Below are 17,784 nucleotides of genomic sequence, written 5' to 3' on the forward strand. Positions count from 1 at the left end.
ATGAGTGATGACCAGATAATAAGACAGGGTTCGATGATAAGTATCTAGGTCTCAAATGCAAGAGGGATTAAAGGCTGTCATAAGTTTAAGAAATACATGACGAATATGTATAGCTATTGCTGCCCATCGACCCTTTTGTGTGTGTTTTGTGCACTATCGCACCATTCAATGCTTGCTTGTGGCAAAGCCAATTGAAAGCGAGCTAAAGTGCGTATTTCGAAGAAATGGACTCAAGCTGGAGGTAGAAAGCAGATTTGAAGGGTTTAAAAGATCAGATTGACATCATTAGAGGACAACATTGGACCTGCCCAGGTGTTGACAAGTCAATGATGCAAAGAAGACAAACAGAGTGCCTGATATTGCAGGCAGAACATCATGACATCCATCTGTTCATCGGATATTTCATTTCCTGGTGATTTGAAGTGTTGCTCGATGCTCGAGAGACCGTATTGATACTCATTTTGATTGAAGGCGCGCTGATACCTTGCAACAATGAATACATACAGATCTTTATGAAATCTATAGACGCTTCGAGAATTCGGCCGGCATGGAGGTCTCTTATCGCCGATAGCTCCAGGCTGACGCAGATGGGCGGCTTTCGGGTGGATAGACACCCCGATTGGTAAATACTAGGCTCCTTTTCTTTCCCCTGGAATCAATTTCATTCTCAGAGATGGAATCAACAAGCGAAACGATGCCAGATACCTCCAAAGCTGATCACCTCTGTGTTTTGGTTCATGGGTACGCTGCTTTCCCATTCTCAATGACGTATTGACAAGCCCGCTAATGCGATAGATCTTCCCAATAGACTTTGGGGAAACCCTTCGCACCTTAATTATATCGCATCTGCTCTGAAAGACAGATATAGCGATGACAACCTCTACATCCTCTGCCCGAAAACTAATAGCGGCAACTACACCTACGACGGAATCGAGTTGGGCGGAGAACGAATAGTGCATGAGATCGAGGAGACGCTTGAATCCCTAGCCGAAAAGGGACAGAAGATCACCAAAATCAGTGTGATTGGATACTCACTTGGTGGCCTGCTCGCGCGCTATGCGATCGGCTTGCTCAATGCACGGGGTTGGCTGGATAGGCTGGAACCCATGAACTTCACGACCTTTGCCACACCACATGTTGGGGTGAGAGCCCCACTGAAAGGGTACAAAGATCAGATTTTCAATGTTCTAGGCCCCAGGACGATCTCGGCATCTGGCCGCCAAATGTGGCTGATCGATTCCTTCCGAGATACTGGACGGCCGCTTCTCGGTGTTTTGGCTGATCCGGAGAGCATCTTCATAGCTGGACTGAAGAAGTTCCGGCAGCGGAGTGTCTATGCGAATATCGTCAATGATCGCTCAGTTGCCTTCTATACATCTGGTCTCTCCAAAGTGGACCCATTCCGGGATCTGGAAGACGTGAAAATTAACTACGTCAAGGGTTATGAAGATGTTATTATCGACCCCGACCTTCATGTGCTTCCTCCGGCGGAAAGAAAAGCTGGAACCGTAGCAGGGCGATTCTGGAAGAAGGTCAAATCGGTGACCCGTTCGATACCTCTGTCACTCCTGCTCCTTGTTCTTGTACCTCTGGCTTCTGTACTCTTCTTGATAAACGCCGGGATCCAAACGTTTCGAAGCTCAAAGCGAATTCGTTTGCATGAAGTTGGCGAGAACGGCAAGCGCTTCGGGAGATATAGAGTACCGGTTTTGATCCAAGACGTTCAGCATGTTATGGAGCAGGCCTTTGAGAACGTCAATGCTATACAAGAACCAGCTTACTTGTCCAATAGCGATACTGAAGTGTCAGAGGTGGCGCCTGAAAAGTCCGCCAGATCATCTGTCTCGAAGTCTGCGCAAAACGATGCCGAATCCGAGTCTGTAGCAGCTAGACATTCATCAACAACGGAGGTTTCAACATATCCTAAGCTTGCATTGACTCACGAACAATTTGGAATTATCGATTCCCTCAACGCTGTGGGAATTCGGAAATATCCTGTCCATATACAGAAGCACCACCACAGCCACGCTGCTATCATCGTCCGGGTTGAGAAGGATGGGTTCCGAGAGGGCAAGATTGTGATGAAGCATTGGTTGGATAATGAATTCGCCTTGTGATTACTTGATTAATCAAGAAGCCTTTCTCGAGCGTTAGAGCATGTATTTATAGTCTCAACATCCCATGAACTCATTCCCAATAAATTTTTTGCGTGACCAAAAAGACAAGAGTCACAGCTAAGCTTCAATCCCCGGGGAAACATCATAAGATACCCGACTAATTCCCTTTTGCCGACTGATCTTGCGGATAACAACAGATCCAACCAAGCTCGTCCTCGCAACATGAGTACCACCACAGGGATTGTGGTCGAGCCCACCTATACTCGCAATCCGGGTACGACCCCCCTCGGCACCCTCCCCATCCTCATCCTGCGCGACACCCTCCAGCCAGGAAATGAGAATAGGTAGATCCAGCCGTACAAGCTCATCTACCTTCTCCTGTATAACTGGCTTGTGCTCATTATACAACAATCCCTCATATTCCATAGAAGCCTCCCTCGGGAAATGATTTGCCTTGACCTTTTTCTTATCCGGCATCAAAAGCTGCATGGCCAACCCAACGATGTGACCAGCTGTATGGAGCCGGGAATGATAGATGCGTTTTGAGTCATGGACCTTCTGCACGACAGACTGGCCCGCGACGAAGGAAGAGTTGGCGTCTAGGAATTTTCCAAAATGCAGGAACCGTCCATCGGGCGTTTTGCGTACCAGCGAGACTTCAAATGTGGGATCTTGGCCTACTGGTCCAATTGCGCCGGTGTCGCTGGGCTGTCCACCGCCTTGTGCGTAAAAGATAGTCTGGCGCATGGTGATTGCGCTATCTTCCGCGGGGACGTTTTTGGCTAGGCTTTTTTCTTCCTCGGAGAGTGAAGGGATTGACTGAGAAGAGATAACCTCCGTAGTCAAAGTCCGCAGCGTGGCATCATCGAGGTACACTGCCTCTGTACTTTGGACCTGCATCGGCACATTAGTGATGACACATGCATATCGGGTTAAAGCCGGAGGGCTCATGCCATTATTGTTGCCTGGTGCTGCTTTTACGCTAATGAATATCTTGAATACGCTGTTCCCGGGAGAGAAGTTCTGCTTGTAGAGGACTTTCCCGTCTGGTGGGTCATGTCAACCACAGGGTGGAGTGCCTCAATATTCAGGCCCCAAATATCATCGTGGATAACGTAATTCCCAAGCGAGCTGGCCACCCCAACCAAAACACGTCCATGAATTAGATCTTAGTTAGTTCAACCACCCACCATGCCACCAATTCGTACTCAATCCTCTCGAAATTCAATAGAGCAGGAGGGTAGGATCTTACTAGCTATCCAGGCTTTTAAGAATCAAGAAATCTCTTCAATTCGTGAAGTGGCGCGCCGTTTTAACGTCCCAAGATCCACCCTTTCAACCCGCCTGAATGGTATACAACACCGCGCGATTTCTCGCGCCAACTCTCATAAATTGACCGATCCTGAAGAGGAATCTCTTCAGAAATGGATATTCTCTATGGACGCTCGTGGTTCAGCTCCACGACCTTCAATGGTGCAAGAAATGGCGAATGTTCTACTTTCGCATCGCGGAATCAACCCATCATCTACAGTCGGCAAAAATTGGGTCACTAATTACATTAAACGACATCCCAATCTATCCTCGAGATTCTACAGACGTTACAATTACGAACGTGCTAAATGTGAAGATCCAAAAATCATTGGTGAATGGTTTACACTTGTTCAAAAAACGATTCTTCAATACGGCATTGACAACGATGACATTTATAATTTCGATGAGACTGGTTTTGCAATGGGATTAACCGCAGCTGCTAAAGTCATTATGAGATCTGAATACTACGGTCGGCGATCACTTTTACAACCTGGAAATCGCGAATGGGTGACTGCAATTGAATGTACAAATGCTTCAGGTTGGGCACTACCTCCATGCATTATTTTCAAAGGCAAAGTATTCATTGAATCTTGGTTCGACAATCTTCCAAATGATTGGCGCTTTGAAGTCAGTCCTAATGGATGGACCTCTGATGAAATTGGCCTTCGATGGCTTGAAAAACTATTCATTCCATCGACTTATTCACGGACAAAAGGTCAATATCGACTTTTGATACTTGACGGACATGGAAGTCATTTGACCCCGAAATTCGATGAACTTTGCGAAAAAAACAACATCATTCCAATCTGTATGCCTGCACATTCATCTTATCTTTTACAGCCACTTGATATTGGTTGTTTTGCGGTATTAAAACGCTCTTACGGTCAACTTGTTGAAAAGAAAATGCGTCTTGGCGTCAACCATATCGACAAACTTGATTTTCTTGAAGCATATCCAGTTGCACGACTTGAAGCTTTCAAATCAGAAACTATTCAAAACAGCTTTACAGCTGCTGGTTTAGTTCCTCTTTATCCAGATCGAGTGTTATCTAAGCTCAATATTCAACTTCGAACTCCGACTCCCCCATCTAGTCGAGGTAGTGAATGGGAGCCAAAAACACCACCAAATCACATTCAATTTTTGAAACAAGCATCCTCAATCAAAGCATTACTTCGTCAAAGATCCCGAAGCCCGCCAAGTCCACTCAATTCAGCGATAAACCAGGTTTTGAAAGCTTGCCAAATGACGATGCAATCAGCAGCGATTCTTGAGAAAGAAGTTCACGATCTACGATCGGAACACGAGAAAAAGAAGCAGAAAAAACCTCCATCTCGAAAGCAGATACCTGCTACAGAGGGCTTATCAGTTCAGGAGGCTACTGCTCTAATTGTGCAACCAGAGGAAGTGATTGAACCTCCCCGCCCCCAGGTCCGCGCGCACAGGGAAGCACCTTTATTACCAAGAACAAGGGCATTACCGAAATGCGGTGCATGTGGAAATCAGGGCCATAGAAGAGATGCATGTCCAGATAGACCTAGAATTTAGCTGATTGAATTTGATGGAGTTTTGGTTGAAATAAATGCGTTTGAAATTAATAGGCTGGTTGGGGTGGCCAGCTCGCTTGGGTGGCCAGCTCGCTTGGGAATTACGTTAACTAGTTAACTAACTAACTAACTAACTAACTACCTATGACAGCTCTCCCGACGCCCGACGAAGAAATTGTCTTCCAACACAGAATTAAGTTCGTAGTTATATCTTCGCTAATACCACACCAGAGATTAAACTCGGCAAAGAGTTTGACGTGAAATCAACAGAGTCGGCTGCAGCGGAGTCAGTCCTATGATGGTTTCTATGTGGGTGTGCGAAGTAGGTTCCTGCAGCTTGGCTTTGTGAAGAGCCAATCGGCGAGGGCCACGAGGGAAATAAGTCTACCTATAACTTTGTCTCACGCCTAATTACACTACATACAGGAAAGGATGAAAAGGACGGATGGCACTTTTTTGGTGACAAACTCATGTCGAACCATCTCACTTAGTCTGGCCCTTCAGGCCACCGTGTGGCAGCATATTTGAATGAGGAAAAGGTATCTATCGTTGCCCATTTGGGTTAGCACGTTGCTATAAACTACAGGGCCCTAAATAGTAGGTCCTCCGGTGTTCCGACTCTCCAGCATATCATATCAGGCGTGAGTAGTCATGTTGAAAGGCTCGAAGCAACATTTTTGGAGGACGTAAATTTATGAACGAAGCATTTCAACTTTTAATAAACACACTGTATTTTATCATGGGCGCGGTAGCAGTTGCGGCTCACTCTGTGACCTGAAAAGAACTCACCATGTCATTGGGTTCAATCCGACTCGTGGCACTTCTGTAGGTATACTTTGCTTTTTCCTCGTAGCCAAGGTCCATAGGCCCTGACTATAATCGGAATAGGGATCATCATTGCAGATAAAGAGCCAAGTAACGTTCCAGCCCATTGAATTCCCATATTTTGAAACATTTGCCTCGAGAATAACGGAAAGCCAGCGGCTACCGCTGATCGAAGAATGATATTGGCAGCAACAGTTGAAGCAGCGCTAGAATCCGAGTATGTCAGCAGGGTCATTTAATATCTTCTTATATATAGGCCGAGAACTTACATTGGCAAGTATGCATCGACGAGATAGTTGAAGCACGGAAGAAAGATGCACAACACCCCGAATCCGATGAATATCCCGGCCGCAGCAGGCACAGCCCAGTGAATCTGAGGGATGAACCCAGTCCAGCAAAACCTGATATGTTTCTCAGTCAGCAGACATCATCCATCATTCTAACACAAAAATGGTTTCACTCACCAAAAGAGACCTATTGTAAAAACAGGCGCACCTAGAAGTGGTGGAGCGAGGCGCCACTCAGGAACTGCCACGCCATTGTTCTCTGCCAGTTTCTTTGCATAGGCTAAGTGCCCAGAAAGAATGAACGCACACGCAAGTAACACACCAACGATGAGCCCAAAGAACATTAGACCAGCAAAGGCAGGAGTCATTCCGTGAACGTGCTCGAAGACGAAAGAGAATGCCTCAAGAAGCGCATAGACAAGGCCATAGATGAAGGACATGTAGACTGACATCACAAGAATAATTGGTTCCGTGAAGAGCAACTTCAAAGGACGTGTGAAGTTTTTATCCACGATATTTGCGATACTGATATCGACCTCCTCGTGTCTGGCACGGAGATTACCGTTCTGGGACTTTTTGCGGATAGTAGCAGCCTTTGCCACCAGAATGGAAGGCGGATATGTCTCCTCCAAGAAGAGAACACTCAATAGTCCATTTCCCAAACTGAAAATTGCCGAAATGTAAAGGGTCCACCGCCAGCCAAGATGACTGGACACAATAAAGCCACCTATAAAAGGGGCCATAAAGGGGCCAATAAACACATTCAGTGAATATAGTGAAAGCACAGCACCGCGAGTTGTACTGTTGTATAAATCGACCAATACACCCGGGACAACAGTCAGTTGGCTTGCGCCAAACATGCCAGCGAAAAAGCGGCATATCACTAAGGTCTGGATATTTTCAGCCACTGCCGACGCAATAGTGAAGATTCCACCGCCTAACACTCCAATTGTCAGAGGCCATTTTCTTCCCCAAAGCTCTGGTGCAGGTGCCCAGATCAGAGGCCCTGATGCAAAGCCAAGGACGTAGAGGGTTGTTCCCAGTGTTCCGACCTCTGTCCCCACCCCAAAAGCTTTGCTTGCTTCTTCAATTCCCGGTGCAAAGATGGCACTTGTTGCGGATACAATGAAGGTCCCTGAGCAGACTAAAACAGAGTTGAAAAGTCTGTGTGAAGATTGCGGTCAGTTTGCTTTTGAGGATACCCGGATCTTTGGCTGATTTGGGCCTGTGGCTTACTTTTTAGACCTCCTCCAATTCTGAGGATAATTGGGATCATCAGCCCCATTAAAATCGACGTAGGTTGCTGTATTGGAAAAAGGTGACGGCAGTGCCTTGTCATCTTCAATCGAAAGCTTCTCGTGCATTTTAAACTTGATGGCTCAACGAGATTTGTGGGATGTCCTGGACTGCTGAACTCAGGCCAGGCTCTGCTATTTAATACAAGTTTGCACTCGGATGGAATAATTGGGAGATTGACATATTTAGGGTGCATGTCTTTTTCCCAACCAGCTTTACCTATAGAGTCGGGTATTGCGGAACGGGGAATTCCACTACAAGGCATAGCTAGGTACAAGACACCCGCAATTTCCGCGAGGTTTTGTTACGTCCTAGTTTTCAGGGTTGACAGTTGGAAAGGCTACATTTTAAGAGTTAAATGATGAAAGTCAACTTTTAACAATCACCGACTTCTCTTCAAAACACAAGAGTCTCTAGATAGAGTTCCCTCATCCAGATCCACCCAGGAAACCTGAACTGTCAATCACATCCGCATTCAGAAATTGATCAAGGTCATCCCTCTGCAAGCCAGGTAGATCGGTGACCAAAGCCCCTAGCCATGAGTACTCTTCGGCGCTTGGAAATTCTTGCTGGGTTGGCCCCGCTGGATTTTCATGCTCTTCCATGTTCATAATGTCGGTGAAGATCGCAAGGTCATCCTTCCTCCGCTGTTGATGGAGCTTAACTAGCAAGAGAGCCGCGCTCCAGGCTTCTCTCATGGTGTTTGTATCATAAGTGGATGCGACCAACTTCAATGTCTGCATTGCTTCGGGGAGCATTGCTAGCGATTGCCGAGTGTCCATCACGAGCAAGACACATATAATGTGGAAAGGCACGTTTGCCATCTGTTGCCAGGGATTACAGGTATTGACCATGGTGCGTGAGCAACCAAGTCCCTTTTTCAGCAATGCTAGAGCTTTTTCTGCTAGGAGAGACGATATTTCAAGCTTCTCTGTATGGATTCTGCGCAGAAGGCAAAGCACAAGATTGCATTGCGCCATGGCTGAGGGAGGCTCGGCATGAACTCTTTCTAGGATCTGCGAAAGAGATTCTTCTAACTTGATCTCATTTTCTTTTGGCTTTCCTGGGTCTAGGCTTGCTGATAGTGGAATAAGTCCTAATAGCTCATATGTCGAATCACTTTCCGAGGCTGATGGAAGCAATGGCAAATCATTCTTTTGAAAGGACACTCTCGATAGACCAAGATCATAAGACGTCCACATATTAAGATGTAGTGCCACGCCGAAGAGTTTTCTTCTGATATTTGGATCAAACTCTGTGCCAATACTGCGCGGAAAGACTGAATCAGTGGACTCTAGGTGGAATCCTGCGGCTTCCACCAGATGCATCAACTTCGAACTCGCGATCCATGTTGAGTGGGGCAGATCTGTCATTCGCATGTAGACAACTCGTAGTGTCCACCCAGTGAGAAGTTCCACAGGAGGAGCACCACACAGAACGTACGTGTCGAGAATTGAATGTGCCGATCCGATGAGATGCAATTCAGTGATGGTCATGTTTCGTTGGGAAAACAAACAACCTAGTGCAGCTACGCCACCGAGAACACTGTCATATAGACTACCGACCATGGGAGACTGCCACCTAGCCTCTAGTCGCTCGAAAAATTGAGAAGAGTCAATAAAGCCATAGCTTGGGGCAATCTTAGCGAAGTAGATTTGAGCGAGAGTCTTCACATGTTCCAAGGATGTGATATCCGTGATTGACAGCACAGGGTACACAGCCTGAGATTCGGATGACAGTTGTCGCTTTCCAATGTTCCAACCAAACAGGCTGAGTTTTGGCGCTTTCGCAGGATCGATCTTCAGGCCCATCCGCCGAACAAATGCAGCACCGGAGTTGGCCCACAACCGGCGATCCACCCCATGTGGATCCACTGAGTTAATGGGCTGTGAAGACCTTGGCAAGGCAATTTCTTTTGGAGGCTGTTGAGCAGCATGGTGTCTTTGTCGTTGCTGACGCTCGTAGTGACAATCATAGCCCCATTGAAGACAAGTGCTGCAGGGTTCAGCGCCATCGCATTTTCTTTTCCGTTCTCGACATGGTTCACATGCGATTCGGGCACGTTTTCGTTTCAAGTCGGATTGTGACATCTTCGGATAAGAAGCAGCACGTGTAGAGGTTCCGCATTCTCCGAGTGCAATGAGGGCATAGACATGGCGGGTATTGCGGAGGAGATGGGTGGGGATGAGTGGGTATTGAGGGAAGAAAACGGGAATGGGAGAGCGAATTTTTCTGCCACATGAATGAGTTCGACGGGGCGCGTGGGGGCCGCCTTCGCGGCTCACCCTCTCCGTCCCGGGAGAGGGAAATATCATCCCCGTGCAATTCATTCTTTCCACCGGACTTTTTATTGATTTCATCATATCCGAGGGACTGGAGATCCTTCTGTAGTTTCAGGTCCCCAAGGCACGCATCCAGATTAGTCTACAGGAGGAATCGTCCCACGGGGGTGTGGGATAGACATCGTTCTGTTAAATTTCTGGTGGTTCCAGAGGGTGGTTTCCGAAGCTGGCAGATCCGTTCCCTCTCCTCATTCCTTTCTGTCAACAGCGCGAAGTGGATAGCGGACTCGCCATCATCGCCAAGCAAGGGTCCAGCGAAGAAGATCCCTAGATTTAGAGGCCATTTGGCACCTCGCTACTCAATACGGAGCCCAGCCGGATGCGGCTCGATTAGCAGACACAACACATCTTTCAACTACTCGGAAGGTGCTATGTAGAGCGGTCATTTCGGATGCTTCTTCCCCCGGGGAAAGTGTCGCTAAGTCAGCAGATCTCCACACCTCGGTGGTCAAGTTAAAGAACCTCTTCAAAGACGGAGAAGACAGAGAAATCCGTCTTGAGGACAAGGACCGTCGAGAGTAACCCTACGTCGCTGATGAACAGTTGTGAATATCCATACTACCGACGACAAAGACAATTTCAAGCTACCGACCTCATTTTGGGTCAAGACCTTAAAGGGTCTACATGACGGTTTCGAAGATCCTGTTGACTTCATTGAAGATATCGAAACTGCGGCCGAGAGAGACTACAGCCTGGAGTCGGCAGCATTGAAGGCTTTTGGAGGCGAGTGATATGGAGGCCCATGCGGCCGAAGGAAAAGCTCTCCAGAACAAGAAAAATCAGGACTGCCGTCTACTGTTTCGTCAGAATCGTCCCACGGGGGTGTAGGGCAGATTTCGGTCTGTCAGGTATCACGACTCTGGGATGATGCCTGAGGCCTAGTCATTCATCTTCCCAGCCGCATTGGAGGTTTTAAAGCATTGTCGTTTACTTGATAGCTTCTTTATTCTGTAAAAACCCGACGCTTGTTCTTCACAAAGTCTACCTTGAATTTTCATGGGAGCCTACCGAAAATCTAGCCGGGGAAATCAGCAATTGTAAATGAATCGAGATATCAAGAAGCATGAGGAATTTTCAAGACAGGAAAATTGCATTTATCAGCTAAGGCTAACAGTGAAAACTCAAAGGACAGGTAGGGTTTCTAAACTCGAATCCGTTTCCAATTCTAGTGAGACCAATTGTGTATTTTGCATCAGCCTCACAGGATGTCGCGCGCAAGCCCAATCACATCTTGGATAACTTCACAACAGCAGGATCTGCAAAGCCTCCTGGCCTTGTACCAGACCAGTGCCGACACTACCTTCGCTATACAGTGGATTCACCACCACAATGACAAATATCGATACAACTGACTTTGACCTTGCAGACTGGGCAACTTATTCCAACGAAGGCACTATCAGCGATGAGCGGACTGTGTATTGAAAGAGGTATTTCCGCAGCACATGTCAGTGAAGATTAATTCAGAGTTGTGAGCACTGGACAATGCGAATGTACAACATACAGCATATACATGATAGTTTGCGGGTATTGCGGAGATTTGCGGGGCTGATTGTTGTGACGTCGACAAAGATGTCTCGGCTCCCAAACTACTTTCAAAACAAACTTCTTCCCCAACATCTTGTCGCATAATGGTTACCAATGATCACATTGCGACATCATCTTAATATTTGAAAATAGTCTCAAGCACCTAACCATGGCCGCAAGCTTGCTATCACGATACCCATGGGTATCTAGTCCATTTGTGGTCAGCGCCCCCATGAAAGTAATGTCCGGTCCAGCGCTAGCAGTAGCTGTCTCTCGCGCCGGAGGACTAGGGTTCATTGGCCCCGGTGCCAAAACTCGGGACACTAGTGATGATCTCGAGACAGCATCATCGCTCATACGCCAAGGGGCCAGCACAGTGCCAACTCCCAGCTCGACGCTACCTATCGGCATAGGATACCAGCTCTGGAGTGATGATATCAACGTCGCTGTCGCCGCGATCGAGAAGAATAAACCATGTGCAGCCTGGCTGTACGCCCCACGCCAAGGGCCCAAGGAATTCGACGACTGGTCTAGCAAGATCCGTCAAGCGTCCCCTGACACGCAAATCTGGATTCAGATTGGCACCCTGAAGGAGGCAAAAGAACTTCTTGAAAACCGTGAGCGACCAGATGTTGTTGTCGTGCAAGGGGCCGAATCCGGTGGCCACGGTCGGGCGAAAGATGGAATGGGGCTTATGGCACTGTTTCCCGAAGTGGCGGACGCCATGGCAGGCAGCCAAATTGCTTTGTTTGCGGCTGGTGGAATCGCAGATGGGCGCGGTGCTGCAGCGGCAATGTGTCTTGGGGCTTCGGGCGTGGTAATGGGGACTCGATTCCTAGCTGCTAGTGAAGCACGCATTAGCCGGGGTTACCAAGACGAGGTTGTACGTGCGGTCGACGGTGCTGCCTCAACTGCGCGCACGCTACTGTATAATCACCTTAGAGGCACATTTGGGTGGCCAGAAGAATATAGTCCCCGGACTATCTTGAACAAATCATTTGTTGAGCAACAGGATGGGAAGTCTTTCAAGGATCTGAAAAGGCTGCATGATGAAGCTGTAAAGACGGGCGATAAGGGGTGGGGGCCTGAAGGAAGACTCGCAACATATGCAGGAGCATCTGTGGGACTGATACATGGCGTGAAAGATGCAAAAGAAATTGTCCATGAGATTCGAGAGGATGCATCGGAAAGAATCCAGCGGCTATGTCCCAGAGAGGAGTAGGACACAATTTTAAACAATTTGTTGCATGAAGCTGAGCTAAGGTCTCCATAAAGCTCTGGGGCGTGATATCTTCAAACTTGTCAACATCGAAAAGAAAGGAGGTCCAACTTCTTGCACTGTCACTGGCATAAATTGGCCCTGCAAACTCCAGAGCAGCATTGACAGCCCGATTCGCAACTCTTGTTTTTCAGTCTACAAGCACCGATCCACTCACAGTACGCGTTGGTCTCATGCTGAAGGCTACAGGACATGTGCTCTGCGCAAGGCCTCTCGGCAGAACAATGTACGCCACAAATATCTTCACCTTTCATGCAGAACATCTCGACCATGGAAGCTCCAAGGGTATTAAGAGTACGGGCAGGGCGACATTGCAGGCCAGAGGGACATTCAGAGCCCTTTAGACAACGCAGATTCTCTGCAGCAGCCATGCACATTCCCCTCTCACACTGACCCGTGACACACTGGCCGTCTTCCCTGCAAAGGGCGCCAGTTACAGAAATTTACGGGCAGGTCATGAAGCCTGAAGCGCAGCACATACTATAGTCCAGGTGGGCAGATTGGCAGTTCAATCTACTAGAAACGCTGTTATTGGGACAGTTGCTTGGACTCCTGGGTAGATGCATGATCACTGGAGAAAATTTGCCCTTGTCTGTCGGCAGGAGAATCGACCGTCAAGCATTTTATACTCCCTGACATTTCTGCTAACACCATCGCCAACAGCTTGTCTGGACAAATTCGCATGGGGTTGGATGGATGTGAAGAGTTCGTGGTTGTAAGAGTCATCGCTGGATGACTTTGTACTAGATCTTTGTGATCGGAGGCTTTTTGCTTAGAGGTACATTGAGCACATCATGTCTTTGCTTGGCATCGGACGGACATGGGACATAGATTGATCCAACATTTATATGGCTGATACGTTAATTAGCAAAGCCTCATGGGCATGCGAGGAACATTCAACTTATTACTCCGACAAGTTGTCAAAATTCTTGCAATTTCCATCAGATGCGATAAGTATCCCTTTTCAGCCGGCGCTCGTTGCGAAGTCAGTCTCTTTGAAAAGCATGGGCGGAATGGAAGAGTAAACAGATTGATCAGTGCCTAAACACACTCCCTGGTCGCACCTGATTAGGAACCATCATGGTTAGGCTGGCGGCCAGTGCCCAAAGATACCAGTGCAAGAAATGTGAAAAAAAAAAAAAAAAAACTAGACATGCCTTTCCTTGAAACCGACAATTTGGAATAGTCAATGAGTAGGGAGTAGAGTAACTGCCGGGCGAAAAGCAAGCTTTACACTCGAATTGCCATCTAATCATGCTAATTTACTTTCAAATTGTACATTATTCTGGGGGCTGTTTTTGCTTTGGGGCTGCGATATAAGATTTAGGCCCTAGTCATGTTTGTATGCCGTCTGATCTAGATATCTTGATTGGACGCAGAACCGGCATCACCGAGAAAGATAGATAAACAACGGTCAACTCACTCAAACTTCACTCTGTGTGATTTCACAGCTAGGGGCTAGGGGCTTGGGGCTAGATCGTTAAAAAGACCAGATCTTCAAGTCCTGCCTTCAAATGTGCAACCTTGGCGATTGCTCGGTTAGATCTCAATCTTAGTTCTCAGTTTCAGAGAACTACACATGTGTTACGGTTGTAAGGACTCCCTACTGTGGGACATCTCTATACAAGTGGGCATAACATAGTTACTCAGTGGGATATGCGTTCACAGCTTCCTAAAGGCGAATTGACCGAGAAGTGTTCCAAAATGATTGTCTCAATTGACGATCCAATCCATTCACATGTCATACAAGGACAATTTCGAGAACTTTGTTTCATGGTAGATTGAAAGATTCCTTGTCTTGAATCCTGGATGTGACGAGTAGTCCCTATGGGCCTTACAAATGGCTGCTCGGGTACCTTGTATAATAAACCACAGCCCTCAGTCACACTAAGGGAAGCGCAAAAAAGGCCAGTATAGCAACATCCTCAATGTTGTGCCGGTGAGAGGCTCATCACTGTCTTGCATTCCCAAACAATGAAGGATTTTTGCATATTCCAAGCAGCTGGAATTCTCATCCATGGTCGTATCAAAGCCCCAGAAGACCTTGGTCATAATTGGACGCATTTTTGCACAAGCAAGGCGGTAGATGGACACAATTAGCCCGATCCTCAAATGTTTCAAGCAAAAATAATTCCCTTTCTTCTAAGATGGTTATGGAGCCCAAGTGAGGATGGTTGAACTGCTATCCGACTGTCCGACTCGAAGCGCCTGTCTCTGTTCTCCGACCCTCTCTCAGGAATCAACGATTCCGCTGGGTCGTGACAACGCCATCACGTTCATACTCACAAAGACTATCTTAACCCATGGGTAGTATGGACCTTTCCGGTGGGCAGCTAAAGGGCTCACCAAAGGCCAAGTTCCCGATGTTTAGTGTGGTGAAGCTGTACGACTGAGATTTGTCAATTGTTTCCAGCGAAGTAGAAATTGCCCCCCTTCAGTTGCTCCACCAGCAAGTCAACATCTGATAAACAAGAGCAACAGCAAAGGTTATGAACTATGGTCTATAGAAGATATCCAATGTTGTGATTCGGATGCCACAAGTTGAAACACTTGCAGGGATGGCTACCAGATAGATGATGGGCATCGGTCGTATCAAAAGCCCAAGTGTTAGATTTCAAAGTTAGTTACCATATTGAATTGCTGTGTTGATCGATGACAGGCAAAACAATAGATCTTTCAGGCGTGTAGCGATGAAGTCGTTGTGATTGGAAGGATGGGCCAAGTGGCGCGTAGGAATTTCTGTGGCCTCAGAATTTGCAGCTATGCGGACCAAATATTGGAGATCTGAGGAAGGCTTCAAGCACGCGTCAACGGTATGCTGATTTATCTGAAGCTATTGATTAAGCTGTTCCACCTTGTCTAATTTTCTTTCCACGGGTTCAAGCATCACGCGCCAAGATTCATAACGATCCAAGGAAGTCCATCATCCAGGCCTCATCAATCTCATCCAAAGGCACAACGTCAGGAACTACACCGTCTGATTGAATCATGCCACTGTCCATCGCGTTGTTCGCGGGCATATTTGGGCGCCACATTTCCATCAATTTCGGCTCCCAGTTCATTCTCATGCCTTGAATTAGTCTCAGTCCCTTTTCGAGGATATTCATTTCCCTGCTATGGTCGAAAGTGATATATTCTGGGCACCTTCGGAGGACGGCTTCGTTTTTGTTCAGGTATTCGAGAATATTTGCCGTGTCTCGGACCATACTTCTGGACCATGCCGGGTCTTCCAGAATGGTGAGCCTGTACAAGCTGACAACGGCTCGAGTGAATTGGAAAAAAATTAAGCACGATAACTGTAGGTATTCCCCTCCTTCAAGTTCTAGCCATAAATCTAGCCAGCCTTTTGTTGCTCGGAGGGAGGTGTATAGACCGTCAAGGCGATGAGGATCAGGCAAGTGTGCAATGGCGGGGGTTCCTACTGATAGTTCGTGGATTATGATTTCGGCATTGTAGAGATACATTAGAACGACTCCTTTTGGTTTGTCAGCCGTAGCTGTGGAGAGCCAAGAGGGGTAGAAGCATACTGTGATGTTGAAGGTGAAGCGGAATTTGGCTCTTCACTGTGTTTAATTGATTTTTGAAGCTATCCAGGTAGAAAGCTAGCGAGATGAAAGCTTCACCATCCCGTCGCAGTTGATAAACTCTTTCCAAGACCAAATGAATCTTGACGATTGTAATCAAGAGCTCATCCTGGGGACACTCTTTAGCCTCGTTGAGTATTGAAAGACTTTCTTCCATGTGCGGTGTCCAGCGCATAGCGTCGATCCTGGATATTGCCACTGCGACGCTGATAGCATAGCTGTCAGTCGTTGTTTAGAGAGCTTCTTTGGGCGCTCACTATTTACCCGGATGAAATCAAGAAGCATCCCAGCACGGCCCTCCTTTCTTCCAGTGTTCTGGGGGCGGGTGGAGCTTGCTTCATTCCAATGGCGACTTTGAAAGAAAGCATGGCCGAAGAATCGTTTTGGCCACTTTGATTGATTCCAAGTTCGGCGACCACTGCCATTAGTAAATGTGCGTAGATATTGAGAAATGGCCTTTTAGTGTATGAAACCCTGCCACCAAAAAATAAATGAGGAAAGCAGCTTTTATTACGGGTACTTCTTTCCTGCTCACCATGATGTGAAAGTCATGATCCCAAGGAGAAGGTCCATGCTTGGTACAAGGTCGAGCATAACCCTCTGATGGATATGGTTGGTTATTCTCCCAAAAGAGTCACCTTTTTCCGGGTAGTTCCATGTGGTGACTTCCATGATACATACCCAAAGGAATGGGTATTGCTGTCGCAATTGGTCAGAGGTTATGTCAGAAGGAATGTAGACAAAGGGGAGATATTGCAGGTTCTGAGTGCGGAACTGATCGAGGCACTTCTGAGCCATCGCGGGCGGGATATAGATCAAGGACAAGATCTCCTGATCATACGAGGGCAGGAAGTGTGCAGGGTACTGTATTTCCTCGGCAATTGAAGAAGAAGAAATACTAGGTGGGGTTTGAGTGGCCGGCACAGATGGGCTTGGATCATGCCGTTGACTCTGCCCTAGGTTTACAGGTTGCCACTCTGGAGGAAGACCGGGGCTGACACCACTCTTTTCAAATGCGGACATAATCCAATCAAGTTTGGCCTCGAGATGGGCAGTGTTAGAACCCGACGGTTGCTTATTGCGCTTGCGGATTGTCTGGGCAGGCCGACACTCCTTGTTCAGGCGCTGGCATCTATCCCGGGTGTGCTTAGTTGGGACTATTGCCACACTCTCTAGCAGAGCCACTCACCTTTCGCAGCCAGTACCAGTTGCGGGAATAATGCACTTGCACTTGGCACGGGAACAGTTTATACATGCGCGGCCATATGGCGCAGGGGTCCCGGCTAGGATTTGAGCGGATTCCATCCCGATGCCCGGTGGGATTCGGGATTGGGGGATTAGATGATTAGGGTATTGGAGGTTGTCTCAGAAAGACGTAGATCCTAGTATGTAAAATGATAGCACATAATACCAATATGCACCACTTCATCAAGATTAAAATCTAAAAGGAAAAAGGAAAAAATTAAAAATAAAAAAAGAAGAGATTTGCCTCAAAAGGGCATCCACGTTCACGGGTTCCAAAACAAAGAAACACTGGACACTCGGAGTTGGGGGAAGTTGCGAAATCCGGCTGACTCAGAGGATCTGAGGTCATGACTCCGCTGGACCATACTGGTTGCCAATCAAGGCATGCTAAACATGTTCAGTTTATACGCTCGAAGCGTAAACTACGTCT

General features: G+C 47.3%; 6 protein-coding genes across 6 annotated transcripts; 2 read left to right on the forward strand and 4 right to left on the reverse strand.

Annotated features, from left to right (window-relative positions):
* Window positions 1-694: 694 nt before the first annotated feature.
* On the forward strand, window positions 695-2,117 carry Pdw03_4089 (Lipase/serine esterase, putative; the record flags this gene model as incomplete). Its single annotated transcript, XM_066100660.1, has 2 exons — window positions 695-741; window positions 809-2,117. 2 exons carry the CDS (start codon window positions 695-697, stop codon window positions 2,115-2,117), a joined length of 1,356 nt encoding a protein of 451 aa, XP_065956060.1.
* A 117-nt stretch (window positions 2,118-2,234) lies between these two features.
* On the reverse strand, window positions 2,235-3,073 carry Pdw03_4090 (Translation elongation/initiation factor/Ribosomal, beta-barrel; the record flags this gene model as incomplete). The annotated part of the gene is made up of 2 exons (XM_014676021.2): window positions 2,235-3,011; window positions 3,071-3,073. 2 exons carry the CDS (start codon window positions 3,071-3,073, stop codon window positions 2,235-2,237), a joined length of 780 nt encoding a protein of 259 aa, XP_014531507.2.
* A 2,989-nt stretch (window positions 3,074-6,062) lies between these two features.
* Pdw03_4091 (Major facilitator superfamily domain, general substrate transporter) lies at window positions 6,063-7,448 on the reverse strand (the record flags this gene model as incomplete). Its single annotated transcript, XM_014676020.2, has 3 exons — window positions 6,063-6,198; window positions 6,262-7,248; window positions 7,321-7,448. 3 exons carry the CDS (start codon window positions 7,446-7,448, stop codon window positions 6,063-6,065), a joined length of 1,251 nt encoding a protein of 416 aa, XP_014531506.2.
* Window positions 7,449-7,808: 360 nt separating this feature from the next.
* Pdw03_4092 (Zn(2)-C6 fungal-type DNA-binding domain) lies at window positions 7,809-9,470 on the reverse strand (the record flags this gene model as incomplete). Its single annotated transcript, XM_014676019.1, has 1 exon — window positions 7,809-9,470. One exon carries the CDS (start codon window positions 9,468-9,470, stop codon window positions 7,809-7,811), a length of 1,662 nt encoding a protein of 553 aa, XP_014531505.1.
* Window positions 9,471-11,415: 1,945 nt separating this feature from the next.
* On the forward strand, window positions 11,416-12,468 carry Pdw03_4093 (Aldolase-type TIM barrel; the record flags this gene model as incomplete). Its single annotated transcript, XM_014676018.2, has 1 exon — window positions 11,416-12,468. One exon carries the CDS (start codon window positions 11,416-11,418, stop codon window positions 12,466-12,468), a length of 1,053 nt encoding a protein of 350 aa, XP_014531504.2.
* Window positions 12,469-15,425: 2,957 nt separating this feature from the next.
* Window positions 15,426-17,414, reverse strand: Pdw03_4094 (Fungal transcriptional regulatory protein, N-terminal; the record flags this gene model as incomplete). Its single annotated transcript, XM_066100661.1, has 6 exons — window positions 15,426-16,000; window positions 16,053-16,315; window positions 16,374-16,583; window positions 16,645-16,709; window positions 16,791-17,241; window positions 17,299-17,414. The coding sequence occupies 6 exons, from the start codon at window positions 17,412-17,414 to the stop codon at window positions 15,426-15,428; spliced, it is 1,680 nt and encodes a 559-aa protein (XP_065956061.1).
* Window positions 17,415-17,784: the final 370 nt, after the last annotated feature.

This window comes from Penicillium digitatum, chromosome 1 (genome assembly GCF_016767815.1).
Source record: "Penicillium digitatum chromosome 1, complete sequence".
NCBI classification, from domain to species: Eukaryota; Fungi; Ascomycota; class Eurotiomycetes; order Eurotiales; family Aspergillaceae; genus Penicillium; species Penicillium digitatum.